The sequence below is a fragment of the Pararge aegeria genome, chromosome 5, assembly GCF_905163445.1.
Source record: "Pararge aegeria chromosome 5, ilParAegt1.1, whole genome shotgun sequence".
NCBI lineage: Eukaryota > Metazoa > Arthropoda > Insecta > Lepidoptera > Nymphalidae > Pararge > Pararge aegeria.
Genome location: NC_053184.1, coordinates 10,778,752 through 10,797,234, shown reverse-complemented (window position 1 = coordinate 10,797,234; position 18,483 = coordinate 10,778,752). Strand labels below are relative to the sequence as shown.

General features: G+C 33.9%; 3 protein-coding genes across 8 annotated transcripts in view; 2 read left to right on the top strand and 1 right to left on the bottom strand.

Moving 5' to 3' along the window:
• Positions 1-2,448: 2,448 nt before the first annotated feature.
• Positions 2,449-4,866, top strand: LOC120623619 (anaphase-promoting complex subunit 10). Its single transcript, XM_039889691.1, has 3 exons — positions 2,449-2,697; positions 3,833-4,069; positions 4,635-4,866. Exons 1-3 carry the CDS (start codon positions 2,601-2,603, stop codon positions 4,844-4,846), a joined length of 546 nt encoding a protein of 181 aa, XP_039745625.1. The 5' UTR covers positions 2,449-2,600; the 3' UTR covers positions 4,847-4,866.
• LOC120623618 (translation initiation factor eIF-2B subunit epsilon) lies at positions 4,762-8,628 on the bottom strand. The gene is made up of 10 exons (XM_039889690.1): positions 8,446-8,628; positions 8,245-8,369; positions 7,951-8,142; positions 7,420-7,603; positions 6,978-7,222; positions 6,786-6,905; positions 6,383-6,690; positions 6,117-6,299; positions 5,698-5,978; positions 4,762-5,257 (listed from the first exon to the last, which is right to left on the bottom strand). Exons 1-10 carry the CDS (start codon positions 8,536-8,538, stop codon positions 5,048-5,050), a joined length of 1,941 nt encoding a protein of 646 aa, XP_039745624.1. The 5' UTR covers positions 8,539-8,628; the 3' UTR covers positions 4,762-5,047.
• A 95-nt stretch (positions 8,629-8,723) lies between these two features.
• LOC120623616 (Bardet-Biedl syndrome 7 protein homolog) overlaps positions 8,724-18,483 on the top strand; it is a 29,561-nt gene continuing 19,801 nt past the window's right edge. For 3 of the 6 annotated variants that reach the window (XM_039889688.1, XM_039889683.1, XM_039889687.1), the window contains exons 1-7: positions 11,827-12,078; positions 12,157-12,280; positions 12,878-12,992; positions 13,048-13,192; positions 17,687-17,880; positions 18,011-18,191; positions 18,283-18,467. In XM_039889688.1, coding sequence (XP_039745622.1) covers positions 11,977-12,078; positions 12,157-12,280; positions 12,878-12,992; positions 13,048-13,192; positions 17,687-17,880; positions 18,011-18,191; positions 18,283-18,467 — 1,046 coding nt within the window. In that variant the 5' untranslated portion in view covers positions 11,827-11,976. Of the gene's footprint in view, positions 8,842-9,028; positions 9,171-11,826; positions 12,079-12,156; positions 12,281-12,877; positions 12,993-13,047; positions 13,193-17,686; positions 17,881-18,010; positions 18,192-18,282; positions 18,468-18,483 lie in introns of those variants that run through there. The other 3 variants (XM_039889685.1, XM_039889686.1, XM_039889684.1) reach the window with 3 other exon arrangements.

Below are 18,483 nucleotides of genomic sequence, written 5' to 3'. Positions count from 1 at the left end.
GAAGAAGTAATACCTTGGGTAATTGGTTACCTTAGGAGAAGTCCTTCGACTGTTTACCGCAGAAAAGACTCCTAGAACCTGATTTTTATATAAAAACCTATTGGTTCGCAAGTCTCGCATGTGTGTTCTGTGAATTACAATCATAAATTGTGGGAACCTACCGTACAACTATTAAAAAAAAATGTGAAGGGTTGTCAAAATATAATTTGTGGTTTAAGTGAGGCAGACAACTAAGTTGGTAGCTATATACATTTTTAGGTCCAATAGTATACTCTGGCGTTCATATACCACCTAACTCGCAGGCGCAATCTGAGCCTTTTCACATGAAAGTAAATAGCTGGTAAGTGGTAGGTCCACATATCGTTCTTTAACATATTTCTCATAATATGTTACGAGTGCAAGCTACTTGCACAATTGACTGCTGCAAGCGACATGCTTATATCTTGGAACTATTCGTACAAGTCCATTCAGTAACTTGTGCAAATAGTAGCATTGTATACCAGCAACGAGCTTTCCAAACTTAAATAGCAAAGAAGCTGTCTGTTTTAAATAACTTTCTTGCCTGGATACCCATACACCACTGAACCACTCTTAAGAAATTTAGCGCTTGCCTATTAGCTTGTTTTTTGTAAACTGAACTAACCTAAGGTGCTAACCAATTTACTTTATTGCCACTCGGTAATCTCGTTAAAAATAATTTTAAATCTCGTAATTTGTACTCTCAGGCAATACTCGGCAAACCCATTAAACCTTGCCAGGAAACGTGGGTCCGACGTTAGCGAATTTATCTACACTAAGAAATAAATGCAAACACTAGACCTTATCTTTCAATCAGTTGCTCTAAAAAATTATCTAATTAGACTATTGGATGGAATTATGTGGAATGTGGGCCCCTAAGTAGTGCAACTGCAGCAATGGATTAGAAGACTATCCGGTTTCGTCGTCGACACGCCAATTTAGACATATCCAATATGTAGCTGAAACGGTCCCAATTCGCCCAGCCCGCCGAAGTTAAGTAAAAGTGGGCGTACGAGGTCCGTGTCGCCACTCTACAATCTACAAAGCTACTCTGATTATATATTTTCATTCAAGCAATTAAAGTATAACTTTCTATAACGATCAAGGGAAACTTCGTGAGGTAACCTGCATTCCTGAGTTTTTCCAATCCAGAGACAAATCCGCGTTTAGCCAACGTGGAAGTGGTGGACTACGGCCTAATCCCTTCTCATTCTCAGAGGAGTCCTGTGCACATCAGTCATAATCAACCGATCATACATGCCGATAAACCGATCTTACAGTGCCAATGATCAGTTGGTGGGCTTCGGGGCTGTGGCTGCGAATGCCAGTATTGAGTAGTGATGTGATGCAAGTGCCCAAAACTATCGATATTTAAAATTTAAAAACATATTTTGTGATATTTTTTTCTGCCGAATCTTTACCGCCCCTTTAAATTTTCTTATTTCTTTTTCAGTTTTATTACCCATTAATAATGGGAGTTGGACAGATTTACTAGATCACAGTAGTAAAACGAAAAAAATACACCGTGTATATCTTGATTGCAATGTTTCGAAAAAATCAACATCATCATCATCATATCAACCCATTACCGGTCCACTACAGGGTACGGGTCTCCTCCCATAATGAGAAGGGGTTTAGGCACAGGTCTACACCGCTGGCCCATTGCAGACTGGTGGACTTCATACACCTTTGAGAACATTATGGAGAACTTGCAGCATGCAGGGTTCCTCACTATGTTTTCCTTCACCGTTGAAGCAAGTGATATTATAATTGCTTAAAAACGCACATAACCTAGAAAAGTTAGAGGTGCGTGCTGGGCTTCGAAGTCAGCCCCGAAAGTTAAGTCGAAATCCTACCGACTGGGCTATCACCGCTACTATAAATTCATTTGTTTCAAGTAGGCTTACTTTATAACACTTTTGAAACGTCAAGTCTATTTGAAGAGTTCATAATATTGTAACGTAAAGCACACGAATATAATCACGATGTCATTAATTTAAATAACAAATCCCCGTAGACCTTAGTGTTGGTGCCCGTAAACCTTATTCTCTTTGAAGTGAACATCACAGGCAACCAGAGTCGTATTTATTACAAAAACATTCTGATAGTGGTGCGGTTTGATCGAAATTATTCGATTTAACAGACGGCGTCGCGAGCGCCTACGCGAGTTGTGTTAACTGATTGATATTAAAAGATAATGGCGAACACCAGCAAGAAACACGTGAACTCTTGTCCATTTGAAGCTGCGACATATAAATATATATATTTCAATAATGTATAAATACGTTTAGTTATAAGTTTTACTGTAACATATTACAAAGTAAAAAAAACCAAAAATATCGATATATCGATAATATTCACAAGCCTATTAGAGCTCAGTGAGCTTAAAGTGACACTGACGTCTGACACAAATTTTCTGAATCTGTAAGTCGCAAAAATCCACTCGTTTATTTGTTGTTTTAATTTATAGTTCGTAACGAAAATCAGTAAACCACTCTCGTAAGTTTGCAAGTAAAAATATCTTATTCAGTCGGTTGTTTTTTGAAAGCTACTTCTAGAACGTTGTAGTAACTAAAGTACTCATGGCTTCTGAAAAGGATCCACTCGCTAGCGAGAGGTCTGGATCAGTAAGGGAAGTCGGAAACCATGCAATATGGAGTTTATCTTCCTGCAAACCCGGTGTGTTACTTTAATATTAAATTTTGAGCTACCTATGTCTTAAGTGTGCGTTAAATTTTGTAAACTAAAACCAGTTAGATATGTTGCCCCTAAAATTTAATATTCATTACTATCCCCCATGGCTTATAATGTCTTACTGCTGGAAACAGCCCTACTGTCTTCTTCATATAAATCGGTTCGCTGGGTCACATCAACTATCAGTCGTCTATGAATTGGACATTGGCTGGCTTGTACCCCAGTACATTTGGCAAAACTAAGAGTTCAAGATCATTCTCTGTGAGAGTGTGTCCTGGACGAAGGATCAGTCTCACATATCCTTTTATCTATATGATATCCTCTTCTAAAATTTCTCATCACTTATATGTCGAGTGTGTTTTAATGTCAGTGTATAGTAGGTATTTTAAATTACCAAAAAAATTACACAAATATATTTTGATTTCAATTTTTAATTTAATTTTTTTCAAATGATTGTTTAATTCATACAACTACTATCGCAGGATGAAATTATGAAATAAACATTTTTTTTCTTCACTGACCACTAAGCTTGGAAACACAAGTAGCTTGGAAAAGGCACAGGCTAGTTGTGCCTTTTCCAAGCTACTTGACACTGGCAAAGTACATTGTACTGTTTTGGCACTACAAAAAGCCATAAATCAAAGAAGAAGAAGACCTCCTGTCATTGGAAATAGGAATTTTCACAATTCCACATTGCCCCACTGTGAACTGCAAGAGCTTACCATATTATCATTAGTGTATTTATTGACAGTGACAATAATTCACCTAAGAAGTTTTCAAATAGTCCAGGTATTTCTGAAAATACACTTAGTTTAACTAAGCTTTTCAACATTTAACCAGCTCAACAAGTAGGGAAGCTAAAATGATGATGGGTGGTTGATAGGATTTCAATGGATATTAGGATTCCAAGGTTCTGGAAGGGCGACCAGGGGCACCAGTATTCACAACCTTGTTAGACCTTCCTCTAGGTAGAGTGCCATAAAAAATAATGCAAAGAACTGTTGAATACAGGCAACTGTCTAGTAGAAATTCTTATAACATAGTTTCAGGTCCAGCAGTGGACATCCATCATGATGAAGCTCGATTTACATTACATAAAACAATCAATTTTCTATTACAGGGTTTGGCATTGACCAATTAAGAGATGACTGTATGGACACTTACTGGCAATCAGATGGTCAACTACCTCACTTAGTCAACATACAGTTTCAAAGAAAAACTATGGTTTCTCATATTTATATTTATACTGATTATAAATTGGATGAGAGTTATACGCCAAGCAGAATTTCTATACGAGCTGGAACACATTTTAATGACCTACAGGAAATAGAAGTTATTGAATTGATAGAACCCAGTGGTAAGTTACACTTGTGAGTGAAATGCAAGCATATTGTATCTCTGTTATAACTATTTGTGCAATTTTGAAATTTACAATTCTATTATGGTGAAACTGATAAGGAAAACTGTATTAGAAGTCACGTCATGGTAAACAGGTAAATTTGTTAAGTTTATTCATGCAACATATGAAACATTGTACTATGAAAATCGGGGAATGGTACTCCTGGATGGTTATACAATATCACCAGCCTATTAACTACCCACTGCTGTGCACAGAACATAAGCACACCATGCTGCTCCATAACATCTCTATGAACAATTGTTATTATCACGTTATTTAGGATAAACAATTGTTATTATCACAGTTTATTGATATTAACTACTCATAATGCTTATGAGTTATAATAGAGTCCATTGCCAACTATTATTATCTGACTGCAAATGTTGTAGTATAACCGCAAATGTTATAGTATATGTAATGTAACTGCAGCATCCAACCTGCATCTGTATGTGTTCAAGATTGCACCCAATAAATCAAGACATACCAAGTGTAGTAGTAGTATTAATTACTCTTATTCTTTTAGGTTGGGAAATGATACCAATTAAGGATATTCATGACAGACCTATCAGGACCTATATGATACAAATAGCAGTATTAAGCAATCATCAAAATGGAAGAGACACACATATGAGACAAATAAAAATACATTCCCCATGTGAACCAACTTCATTTGATATCAATAAATTTAGAAACTTTTCAACTGTACAATTCCAGCAATATGCTACAATTCGATAACTTAAATGTATAAATTATTTTTATCACTAAATTCATAGTATATAGCTGTTCCCCAATTAAATTATAATTTACAAATAAATGTTTTTTTTAAAGGCTGATTTTCAATTGGCAAGGCTAAATTTATCCTGGAATCACTAATTTATTCCGAAATTAAGAAGAATAATGTAGTGATTGTAAAATCAGCCCTTGGTATTTTAATTTTTAGTCTGAGTCTTCACTTTCCTCACTTGCTTGTTGAAGCCATTCAAAGAACTTTACAACTGATGTTTGTTCAGCAAGTATACTTTCATTTTCTTTCAAGTCTCTGTACCATTCTAACAAGGAGTCCTCGTCAACAATATCTGATTCGTACAGAAGGTGGATTATTTGTCCTGTTTTTCCATTAAGCCATTCATTTTTAATACAGCTATCCTAAAAGTTACAAATATTAATAAGTTCAGTTTCATAATAGGAAGTTATATGATCTTAAAGTATTCTTTAAACTAAAAACAATGGCCATATATAACACATTGCAGGCTCACAGCTCTAGCAACTTAATATATAGCTATTCTTGCTTGAAAAAACTTGTCTTGCTGACAAAACTAATAGAACACTAAACGCAACACTCGAACCTCGAAGCGTAAGTGAATTGGCTAAAAATGGTATGCTATCCTTATCCTGCTATTTCACAAAGAGCAGTGAATGTGATGGCATTACTTTTAGAACTTTGTGTACAAAAGAATTGGCACCAAGTGATGTTTTAAAAGTGCAAGACTTTTTAACTGTATCTTGATTTATTTTGAGAAAAATACTTTCTACCAATATATCTGTGGAGTGTGGACATTTTATTTTTAACGTAAGAAAATACTCACTTCAACAGCTCTCAAGCAATCCATAATGGAAGAATCACTCTTAATATAATTAGTTATAACTGGATGGAAAAACTTCATTATGTCTTTTACTGTGTTAAGGACATTTTTGCAATCAACCAATACTGGCATTGAAAGTAGTGCTCTAATAACAAAGAAGTTCACTTCATGCAACTGAATATTGTAGGCATATCTTGAGGAATTAATTTCTAATATGAGGTAATCACATTTGAGTTTATCTTCATAACCTCTTGCTAAACTGTCTATAACTTCTTGAAGGAATACTGGAACAATGTTACAATAAATTAATAATAATTATATAAAATGTATGGAAAATTGAATGTTTTTTAGTTATTAATTGCTCATTTGAAATTAGGCTTTGATTACACACAGCTTACTTTGAAAAGTCTTCTATTACTTACTGTTAGTATCGTCAGGTACTGGAGAATCGGCTAAAGAAGATTCAGCACTACTGTCCGAAGAATAACAGGACTCACTGTCACTCCATTTCTTTTCAAATCCAACAAAGTCATCTTCTCCATCTCTTGATGACTCATTTTCCCACTCTGTTCCACTTTCTGATGTTGATTTTAACAATGCTTTTTCTGTTAAAATAAACAATAAATAAATGCATAAATTAAGTTGTCAACATTATGTCTACTACAAACTACAAAGAAAATACAGTTACCACTCTCAGTTTTCAATCCTTCAAAAATATTTCCTTTGTTTTCACTATTAGCAACTACACATACATTAGATGCAGCAATTACACCTTCTAAATGAGAGTTATTGTCAACTGTGCAATTATTGTCTATAAAGCTGTTCAGTATTTTACAATTATCTTTAATCACCACATTGTTCATAATATGACTCCCTTGAATTTCAACATTACCTCCAATTTTACAATTGTTGCCAATCATAGAATTGGATACTAATGTCATATCACTAATGTGTGTATCTGCTCCAATAAGAACATCCTCTTTTAATGTACAGGATCTGGAATTATATATTTCTTCAATTAATAGAACAAAAATTTATATTTTAATATAATAATGTAATCCTATTATATAACAGATTTCTAATATTTATACCTGCTTAAAGTTGAATTAATCTTCCTAAAGTTGTGATTGCCCATAAACATATAGCTATTTTTATAAAAAGAACCTGTTTCAATTGACAAAGGGTATGCCCAGTTGTGTAGTATGTCCGAACTAAAAATTCAAAGAACATTTATAATAACAAAACATTCACAAATAGAAAACTTAGTAACAAATTTATCTTACCAAACAATTTGGTATGTTTTCCAATTTGTTATGGCTGCAGCATATTGATTTTCTTTTATTAATGTATAGTACAAAGTACTCGCCAAAATGTCCTCATTTATGAGAATTCCATGGATAAAATCACTTCTTGTTTGAAAATCAAAATTATCTGAAAAGAGTGGTGGCACTGATGGAGAGCAAAGAGCTATGTTCGCGTCCACTAAATTATGATGTAACTTGACTTCAGAATGTTGTAAAACAATTTCCTAAAATATAATAAATACATTTTTATCTATGAATTCTACACATATAATTTAAAAATAATATAGCACTAACTACTATGAATATACTATAATGAATGATTTAAAACAACAAAAAACTGGTTATTAAAGCCGTCAACATTCCAAGCAATGCCTAAGTTTCCATAACAATAGAAAATTTTAGTTAAAATAACCAAACTTACCAAAGGTAAAGAAACTGTACTTTCCTTTGATTTTGGTTTATACTTCTGATGCATCAAAACTTTATGTGTATTGCCATCAGCTGCCAATAAAAATGATTTGTCATTGCTAATAATAGGGTGCTCCCAAGCAACCTCTTTGTATACAAGTGTCATAGCAGCTCCTTTATCCTTTTTACAGGTCTGTCTAATAAAATAAATAGTTTTATTACATTGATGTCCATTCTATTAACTTGACATATCTTCTATTTATTTAATACAAGATTTGTTTTATTAGTTCCAAACAATACAGTCTCAGACTAAGTTGGAGATAAGGTCAAGAGTTAGTTATTAATAATAATATAGAAATTTAACCTTCCCATATTATTATTATGTTGAATTTATGTTTTAATAAGTACCTAGCAGAAGACCATAACCAAGAAATTAAATGTTTTTTTACAAAACTTTCCATGATTGTATAAGTGTATGACAGCGGCTGGACACAACTAATGACATGTATAAAATTAGATAATAGATAATAGAAATAATAATTACTTGTGTTGCTCTAACAATGCAGCAAAATTAATATTTGTTATTGTATTTACTCCTAACAGTACAAAGTATCCGCGGACCATAGCAGCAGCATCTATTTCTCTCATTACATCTCCCATAGTTTGACAAATGTCTGAAGTCATGACCTGCACATCCATCATTAACGTCCATGGCACTTTTTCTTGCTTACATTTTCTAAAAATGATTACAATTATGTTAACAACAAACAAGGCATATTCATGTTTAGGTCAGCCAAATAAGAATATGCGATCAGTATATAACACCACAATTTCATACTTTATATGATCCTTAATTTTAGGGGCATCTTGACAGCAAAAAAGAATGGTTTCTCCAACACCTCCAGATACCAAAGATTCCAGTACGTAATCTATTAGAGGTACTCCTGCAACGGAAAGTAATCCCTACAAGATACAAAGAGTATTAGTTAATGTTATACTGCATTTACCAAACTAGTCCGTAAAATAGACATCAACTTACCATAGGTTTGGTATTACTGATTGGAGCAAAGTTGTTATTGAAAACATCCATTATTACCACCGCTTGAACAACGTTTTCCTTATCGTTTTCCATTTTTAATGAAGTTCTAAGTTAGATATTTTAAATATTAATAATCGCAAATAGTTGGCACTTGCCAACTAGTTTTAGGTTATTTTGGATATTATTTTTATGAATTGACAACTGACGTTTAAAAGTCATTTTAAGTAGTTTTAGAGGTTCTTAAACATTTTTTCTGCAGGCATGACAAAAAGCCATTAACTCAAAGAAGAAGAAACATTTTTTCTCATAAACCTTTTCTGCTATATTTCTACCATAAAACCAAAACTCGTCCAAAAATGTGAAGATTAGATCTAACGATGGAAATTTGCGTTACGGGTAAGTTCTAAGTCCATATTCAGAGTAATAAAAATAAAAAGGAAAACAGTATATCTTGTAATACATACTTAATTAGAACTTTTTATTGAATTATTATAAATTAGGATGACTTTATATAGAATAAATATTTAAACATTAATAACGTAGATAACTTAACTTCAACTATGGTGTAATTTATAATTTCTTAAAGACAACATCTCCCTCAGGATGCTCCGGTTCCCAAAGTAACCTGCTTTTATCAAATACCCGATCAAGTCTCCTATTTGGTCTTGAACCACTTTGGAAGCCACTGAAGTAAACCGATGGCATTTAAGTTCCTTCCAATTAGTGTTTGTATCCTCTTTGCTTTTCCTAAATATATTTACTTATGGAGATGGTACTATCATCATCCTGATCATGGCAACTAATGAACGTGGCTCCAATGTTAGACGTAGTGGTTTTGTAGCGAGTTTCGAATACGACACTCTAGTGTGCGACTAGTCTAATATTGTCTTTCCAGTAACCGATCCATCAACGCTGCGTTAACTTCGTGAAGTATTGCAGAAACTTCCAATTATTCTACGAGCTATGTGCCCCAACCATTGTCACTGCTACTTCGTGACTACAGAGTAGATAATTTTTTATCTACAGTTTCGCGACTTGAATGACTAGCGCGGGCGTCACAATCGTTCCGATGTCCAACCGCAGCTCAGGTTCCAGGTGCAAAAAGCAACAATGAATAGTCCGGCAATATTGTAATAATGACATTATCTATATTTTATGCGATATTCAATCTACCTACCAAGTAAAACAAAGTTTATACCTGAAGAGTTTGTTTATAATATGATCTTACATTCACATTAACATTCACATAATTAATGAGGAGACGGGAAGAGTAACACCACGAAATATTAACTTTAAACTTAATGTAGATAATAAAGCCTTAACAACAGATTTCGAGGTGGCTACTGCTTTTGAAACCTTCTTTACCAACATTCCCGTCTCCACAACAGAATCATTAAACTCTTCACCAGATATGGCTCTCTCTCTATTAAAGGAAAATGTGCCTGAGTGTAACCATTCTTTTAAATTCACGCATGTTAGTGGCTCTGACGTTATTAAAGCCTTTAAATTATTAATTAATAAAAAAACAAATGATCTGTGGGGCATTTCCGTAAACGTTGTCAAATCATTAATTGATATTGTTGCACCCGACTTAGCCTTAATATTTAATAATTGTATAGATTGTGGTGTGTTTCCTGACTTAATGAAACTTAGTAAAATAGTTCCATTGTTTAAATCGGGTAGTACTTCTGACCCCACTAACTTTAGACCAGTATCCGTACTACCCACTTTCAGTAAAATCTTTGAAAAACTCATTTTAAATCAATTACTTTACCATTTTCATAAGTATAATTTACTTCATATTAAGCAATTTGGTTTCACACGGGGTCGCTCAACAATCGACGCAGGTGTTGAGCTAATACAAAACATATTTGAAGCCTGGGAGGAGTCACGTGATGCACTTGGTGTGTTCTGTGACTTATCTAAGGCGTTTGATTGTGTTCAACACGAAACGTTAGTTAGGAAACTACACCACTATGGAATTCAGGGTGAGCTCTAGACTTAATGAGTAACTATCTACGCGATAGAATTCAGAAAGTCGACGTGAATGGAAAACGGTCTAATGGATCAGTTATGAAAATAGGTGTCCCACAGGGGTCTATATTAGGACCATTTCTGTTCCTTATTTACATTAATGACCTTCCTTACCTTGCCAAGGATAAACACGGGATAGTTCTGTTTGCCGATGATACATCACTGACTTTTAAAATAAATCGACGTGAACTAGCTTTTGACGACGTAAACAACTCTCTCGCTAAAGTGGTACAGTGGTTTGAAGCTAATAATTTGGTTCTTAACGGAAAAAAAACCAAGTGTATAAAATTCACTTTACCTAATGTTAAACACGTGAAAACCACTGTACTACTTAATAATGAGGAACTGAAACTGGAGGATACGACAGTTTTTCTAGGAATAACGTTAGATTCTAAACTTCAATGGGGCCCTCATGTAAATAATTTATCGAACAGGCTTAGTTCTGCTGCCTATGCGGTAAAGAAGATACGCCATATGACCGACGTAGAAACTGCTAGACTGGTATATTTTAGTTACTTTCACAGCATTATGTCATATGGAATTTTACTTTGGGGTAATGCTGATGATATTAGCACTATTTTCGTGCTGCAGAAGAGGGCTGTTCGTTCTATCTACAAAATGGGTCCGAGAGAGTCATTGAGAGATAAATTTAAAGATTTTAAAATAATGACAGTGTATAGTCAGTACATATTTGAAAATTTAATGTACGTCCATAAAAACATTTCTAAATTTAAGAAAAAATGTGACTGCAATAATTTAAACATTAGAAGTAAGAATAAACTTACAGTGCAATATACTAGGTTACATAAAATTCATAATTCGTTTAAAGGAAATTGCATACAATTTTACAATAAACTACCAATTGACATCTTGGAGATGTCTCTTAAAAAGTTCAAAGTTTGTATTAAACGTAAGCTTATAGAAAAGTCCTATTATAGTATAAAGGACTACGTCAACGATAAAAAAGCTTGGGTGTAAATTATTGCTCTAACCAGGTTGCTCTTCTAATAATTTAAAATGACATTGTGAGATGGCGATAACAAAAAAAAAAAAAAAAAAACACCCGGCTAAGTTTGTTGTGGGCTTCTTCTTAGACCGGGACGCGTTTGGAACCCTCGTAGCTTTAGTTTTAAGTTTACGAATGTGGTTATCGCCATCATCTCACTACCGTGTAATTCTTATGTACGCATCAAAAGTGCCACCTGTGGGCCTACTTGAATAAAGATATTTTTGACTTTGACTTTGACATTTGTAATATTAGTATGGAGTAGGGATTTAAGTAGATAAACACAACATATAGGATAAACCTAGGGAAATTGATATACTTAGAAAATAAGCGTACTTTGGGCAGTATAGTGTTGACAGGTTTCTGTTGCCATGATACCATCGATTAATAGGTGGTCTTTGTTTGATACAGTAATTTGTTTCATTCAAAGATGCATTCACGTATAATTTAAAAAAAGTTATACTCTTGCAAAATTTAACCTCAGTTACAAAATGGATTACGACTTAACACGTATTGATTACGCTCTTTGTGGTATAACATATCCGGATGCATTAAAAATATTACCAGTGTCAGAACAGAAATCACAACAAAAGGCATGAATACTTGAAGTATCTAAATATCATAAGGGTTTGTGTGCAAGTGAGTTTACTGATGTTTTTGTGCGATTACAGTTCGTAATTGGAGATAAAAATGGAATATTGCAATGTATGAGTATAAAAGATGAGGAACCAGTAATTCATTTTAAAACTTTGCCAGGAAAATCCATTACTTCAGTGCAACTTGCATCTTCGTCAGGTAGACTTACTACTTTTTAAAATTAATACATACACTAGATAAGTTTAACAAAAATAAGACCAGGGTCGAAAATTTTGAAAATGGTAAAGGGTTAAGGGAAAAAGCACCCTAATTTTCGAATGAAAATTTGGGTGAATGTTTAATTTTCGATATTAAGTCAAAATAAGGTGAAAAAATAAATATTTCAAATAAAACAAACCAAATTTCGTGAAAAATATTTTTTTTTTGCAAAATATAAAAATAAAAAACCAAAAACTTGATTATTAGAATTAATTTTTCACATACATTTTGAGGTTATGTAAAAAAAGTATGTGGAGAAAAAAGTGTCTGTAATTACAAAAGTTGTATGGACCTTATTGCCCACGACTTTGTAATTTTTTTTCCATAGGACTTGTAGTTTTGCCGGAAATCGAAATACACCGTTTTTACCCTTAAATTATCGATCGACCCTGGTCTAAATAGCATGTGGGTAATTTTAAAAATTTAATGCACTTCAACATCCGAGCAACTGAGTCTGTCAACGCTGTTTAAGTAATGTGACAGTCAAAATACTCACTTTTTGATTAGCTCATTGGCAGTTGGTGTTTGCAATTACAGGAAACAACGTTGATAAAATTTTCGCAGCTTCAGGAAACGAAGTGAAAGGTTACACCAGGAAAGGCAAAGTATTTCTCAGCATTGAAACTTCAGTTGCGGAAACCATAACATCCATGTATGAATTTGTTTTGGAAAAACGTTTAATAGTTCTCGTATTTATTGATAAATAGAATTTGCATCCTTAGGTGTGTGTTCGGTAGTGATTTGGTGCTCTGTAGTGGCAGAACGGTTACATTCTACAGAGAATTGCAAGAGGTTTATTGCTACTTGTGTGATGACAGAGTTCTTGATGCCGTCGCCTTTGCTACGCCAAATGTAAGTTCCTAGTCCATTGTCAGGGGTTTTATTATTTGGTTTATTTGGTGACAAACACTCTGCACAGTTGTCGGCCAACTCTATCTGTACTTATATCATAGTTACCAATGAAGGAAGATGATGTTTTATAGAAGCGATAACGGCAAGATATTCAATTAAGCGTTTACGCTACATCGATGCATCGATGGAACAAAAAAAGGGCCAAAACTATCATAACCAGTCGTGTGCAAAACTTTGTTTAAAAAGCCACCACAAAATGGCAAGAAACTCAGCAGATTGCTCTTTTCCAACGTCATTTTCAAGTTTAACAATGTTTAGAATTTTTCTGTTTTGTGAGAGATGAGAGCGGAGTGGCCTGCTTTCAAGCAGCTTTGTCTTTAAGAAATTCATTAATCGTATAGTAACCACGATTTATTAAATGTATTTTAACACATTGTTTAAACTTATGCATTTGCATGTCCAAAATTAACTTGGGAATCATAATATTATAAAAGCATACTAATACTCAATCCCACAAATTACTTCTGCACCTTTCGCAAACGATATGCAGATATCACTAACTTATGTCCATTTCGAGTAAAGCGATTGTTTATATCCATTTTCCGTTAAAAAGAGTTTTGTCTTACTAATACTATATTATTATAAATATATTGTGAGGCTACCGTAAGTATAATTAATTTACTTTTATTGCACACCACAAAAAGTACATAAAAAAATAAAAGTATAACAAAAAAACGTATTCAATTTGCCTGGCCTTATCGCTTCGTAAGTATACATATTTCTTTAAATTTTTCACGGAGGGATTCACGTGTTTTACGTTTATAAATGACAGTACAGCTCCTTTCAATATCAGCAGCTTTGCCCCATAATAAGAGCCCGCAAGACATTAGGTATACTATAAAAGTACGCAAAGTAAACAGGTCTTGCTGTTTCTACGTTAGTAATCTGTCTAATTTTCCTGACGGCGTGGCTAGCCTGCTAGTTAACCTGCTAGTATACCTATATGGGTACCCCACTGAAGCTCACAATCTAAGGTCATGCCCAGACAAAACAGTGGAATCTTCCATTTCTAGTGATTCTCCATTTATTATTATACTAGCTGTTGTGTGTAGGTATATATAGTTTGGACTGTGTATGGACTGATTGCTGGTTTACTAGGATTTACTTTGTTACAAAGTTTAGTAAATGCACTGAGACCGCCAATGCGTGAATGCTCGTGTGGGCCACGCAAGTCGAGCTCGCGGGTCGGCCCCGCGGGGCCCGCGACCCGCGGACCGGTTTCGATGCATACAAGTGGGCATCGAACACTAGCTGACCCGCGCAACTTCGTCTGCACCTAGAAAAAAACATAGAAAATAATTGCAGCGTCCTAACAGGACCACCTGGTAGGTAGTACCAGGTGGACCTGTTTTATTTCCAAACTATGTTATACGTGTTATTCTATACCGGTCGCAACTTCTAAGCGATAGGTTCAAATTTGCAGGAATTTTCAGGTATATAATCAAACTTCATATTTATATTACTTTATTTCTTTCGTATTTATAATATTAGTATTTAGTAGGATTATACGCATGCATTCGATCGTTGTCCCATATGCCTCGCGACTTGCTGTTATCTGTGAAGAGTTGTGTTCTATAACTCGGATAATATTAATCAGAGCTTCATTAAAATTAGACAGAACATGCTTGATAGTATACACTTTCAAATAAAAAAAGAATTATAAAAAATGGTCGAAATTTAACGGAGCTATGAAGTAAAATTGATAAAGAATTTCATCCCATTTCCCGGAGAAAACTTATTGTTTATCGGGATAAAAGTATCCTTTATGTTGACTCGGTATATCAGCTACCACTACACTATACCAAATTTTTTTTTAATCCGTTCAGTAGTTTTCACGTGATGCCCGGACAGACAGACAGACAGACAAAAATTAAATAAAAATCTGTTTTGGACTCAGTATCGATTATAAAGCATCCACCGGTCAAAATTTTCAAAATATATTAAATGTACAGAAATCTTCCAGTTAGTTTTATTATAAAGATAGATTTTTATTTACTTTCTTTAAATTTCGTAAAATAAATTCCACACATTTAGTTTTTTTACATTTGAAAGTAAATTATTGTCAGCGACACATGCGACATAGCGCGGCTTACATCGTCATAGTAATCTCTACCTCTATCAGTATTAAAAAATATAGATGTATAATATGCAAACAGTACAATGTCACAAATTTCACTGATATTGTGTGGTAGATCATTTATATACACCAAATATAGAAAGAGACCCAAAATTGAACCCTTTGGGACACCCATTGACGTAGATGACCCCTGCGACATCATTTCCTATGTTATTCCTTTCGGGTTCTCTCAATGAGATAAGAGGCAACCAAATTAACTGTAAGGTATTTAATACCTTAGTGGGCTAGTTTAAGAAGCAAGGTAGTCGACACAGTCGAATACTTTGGATAGATCACAAAAAACACAATGGCATTTTGCGAACGTTCCCAAGCATCGTAAACATGTTTTAAATGTTTACAGCCTGCATCCGTAGTGCTACGACCTGTAGTGAAACCGTACTGCTCTAGAAGTAGTAAGTTATTCAAATTCAAATTCAAAATGTCTTTATTCATGTAGGCCTATCACAGGCACTTATGAAGCGTTCATACATATTTGTTTACATAATTGTAACGGGATGGTGATAACTTCGTTCGCCAACTTAAATCTAAAGCTACGAGGGTTCCAAACGCGCCCTGGTCTAAGAAGAGCCCACAACATTTGTTATCACCATCTTCCAGTAAATTTATATTAAGCTATGAAGCTAGAGCAATTCACACCCACGCTTTTTTATCGTTTAAATAATCCTTAATATTATAATAGGATTTTTTTTTGTCAGTACATATATGAATATTTAATTTATGTCTATAAAAATGTATCAAAATTTAAAGAGAAAATGCACTGTAACATTATAAATATTAGAAGCAAAAATAAACTCGTTGTGCAGTTTACCAGGCTACACAAAATTGCAAATTCATTCAAGGGCAATTGCATATTATTTTATAACAAATTACCAAATGAAATCTTTGAGATGTCTCTCAATAAGTTCAAAGTTTATATAAAACGTAAGCTTACAGAAAAACAACATCAATGTATGTATCATCAGCAAACAATACTATCCCATGATTGTCCTCAGCTAGGTAAGGAAGGTCATTCATGTAGATGAGGAATAGGAAAGGTCCTAATATAGATCCCTGGGGGACACCAATTTTCACAAATGACCCGTTAGACCGCTTTCCGTTCACGTCAACTTTTTGAATTCTTAAGATAGGAAATCATTAAATCTAGAGCTATGCCCCGAATTCCATAGTGGTGTAGTTTCCTGATTAATGTTTCATGTTGTACACAATCGAAAGCCTTGGACAAGTCACAGAAGAGTGCGTCCCGTGACTTCTCCCAGGTTTCAAATATATTTTTTACTAACTCAACACCAGCATCGATTGTTGAGCGACCCCGTGTAAAACCAAATTGCTGCCCGTGCAATAAATCGTTCTTATCAAAATAGTAAAGTTATTGATTTAATATAAGTTTTTCAAAGATTTTACTGAGAGTAGGTAGTACAGATATTGGTCTAAAGTTAGAGGGGTCGGTAGTAATACCCGATTTGAACAACGAACTAGTTTACTATGTTTCATTAAATCAGGAAACACACCACAGTCTATACAATTATTAAACATGAATGATAGGTCAGGTGCAATTATATCAATCATAGACTTTACAACGTTAACGGAAATGCCCCACAAGTCATGTGTTTTCTTATTATTTAATAATTTAAATGCCTTAATAACGTCAAAATTTTTATTTAATTGAAGTGATAAAGTTGATATACTTTAATTTTTTCAAAGACCCTACTAAGATTGAAAATGAACGACATTAACAATTACAGACCCATGTCTGTAATCGTTAATGTTGTTTTTATTGCCAGATTTAAATAGAGGAATAAATTTACTATGTTTCATTAAATTTGGAAAAGTACCTCTATCAACACATTCATCTAAAAGTATGGATAATAACGTCTATAATGTTAGACATTACTATCACAGACATGCCCTGACCTGTTTTCTTTAGTTTCAACAACTTAAAAATCTCTGTTTATCTTATGCAGCCTTATTTTTAAATCAAATAAAACGTTGCAATCTTTAACGTTGTTCCTCAATGAACTCTGAGCTGCAGTAAGCGAAGAATTAAGTGAATCAGTTAACAAAATAGGAACATTCTGAAAAAAATTGTAAAGTTAGGTAGGTACTTGTAATCTCACTGTCGGCGGTTACTTTATTATTATAAATAATAAATTTTAAGATTAAGTCTAACAAAACAACAAACACGATTTTGAACCTCAAATTTATATTTTATACAGTAAAATGTATAACGAAAAATAGTGCTTCGTATAGATCTAAATTACATAATTGCTCATTAAGGATATCCAATATTTTTTCCTTAGAATAATAGAGTACGTCTTCTTGTACTTATCGCTAACAAGGAAGCAGTAATAATTGAAAATGGAAGTCTATACAAACGCACTTACATCGCAGCTGGACCGACTCGTATCACAGTTCCATCTTGTTTACATTCAACAGAAGTCTGTGCATTTTATGGCGGTGCTGATGGTTCTATCGGATTAATATTTTATGAGGAGTACGTATTTAATTTATATATCACTCTTAATTAATTAATCAATAATAATCATAATTCATCTTGATGAAAATTCTTTCGAGCAGTAAATAATTTATTCAGTAATAATAGTTATACATGTTTTTTACTTTAGTCCAGATTTATTAAACAAATGCTTAGTAGAAGGATGTGGTTTGGGATCAGTTATGTGCGTTGGATGGTTTTACACCGGTGCAGGCACGCATCTAGCTGTTGGGCGACACGATGGCTCAATACAATTATACCAAATTAATACCGACAATTTAAAAGAAAAACCTCGACTGAAGTTTACTTACGTAAGTTCTTTTACAGGCTCCATCTTACGTCTTTTATTTTTATAAATAATAAAAAATATTTTTCACTCAATGTAATTCTGTAACATTCTAGTTTTCAGGTGAACCAGTTACTTCCGTGTATGGAGGTTGCATTGGAACAGATGAGCCAGAGTTGCTAGTTGCTACTTTTTCTGGAAGGATATTTGGTTTAAGACCACGCAGACTTGTTTCAGGAAATGTTCCCATAAGTAATATTAAAAACGGGGACGCTTTTGTTCTACGACGCTCGAAACTTGAGTAAGTAGATATCTAC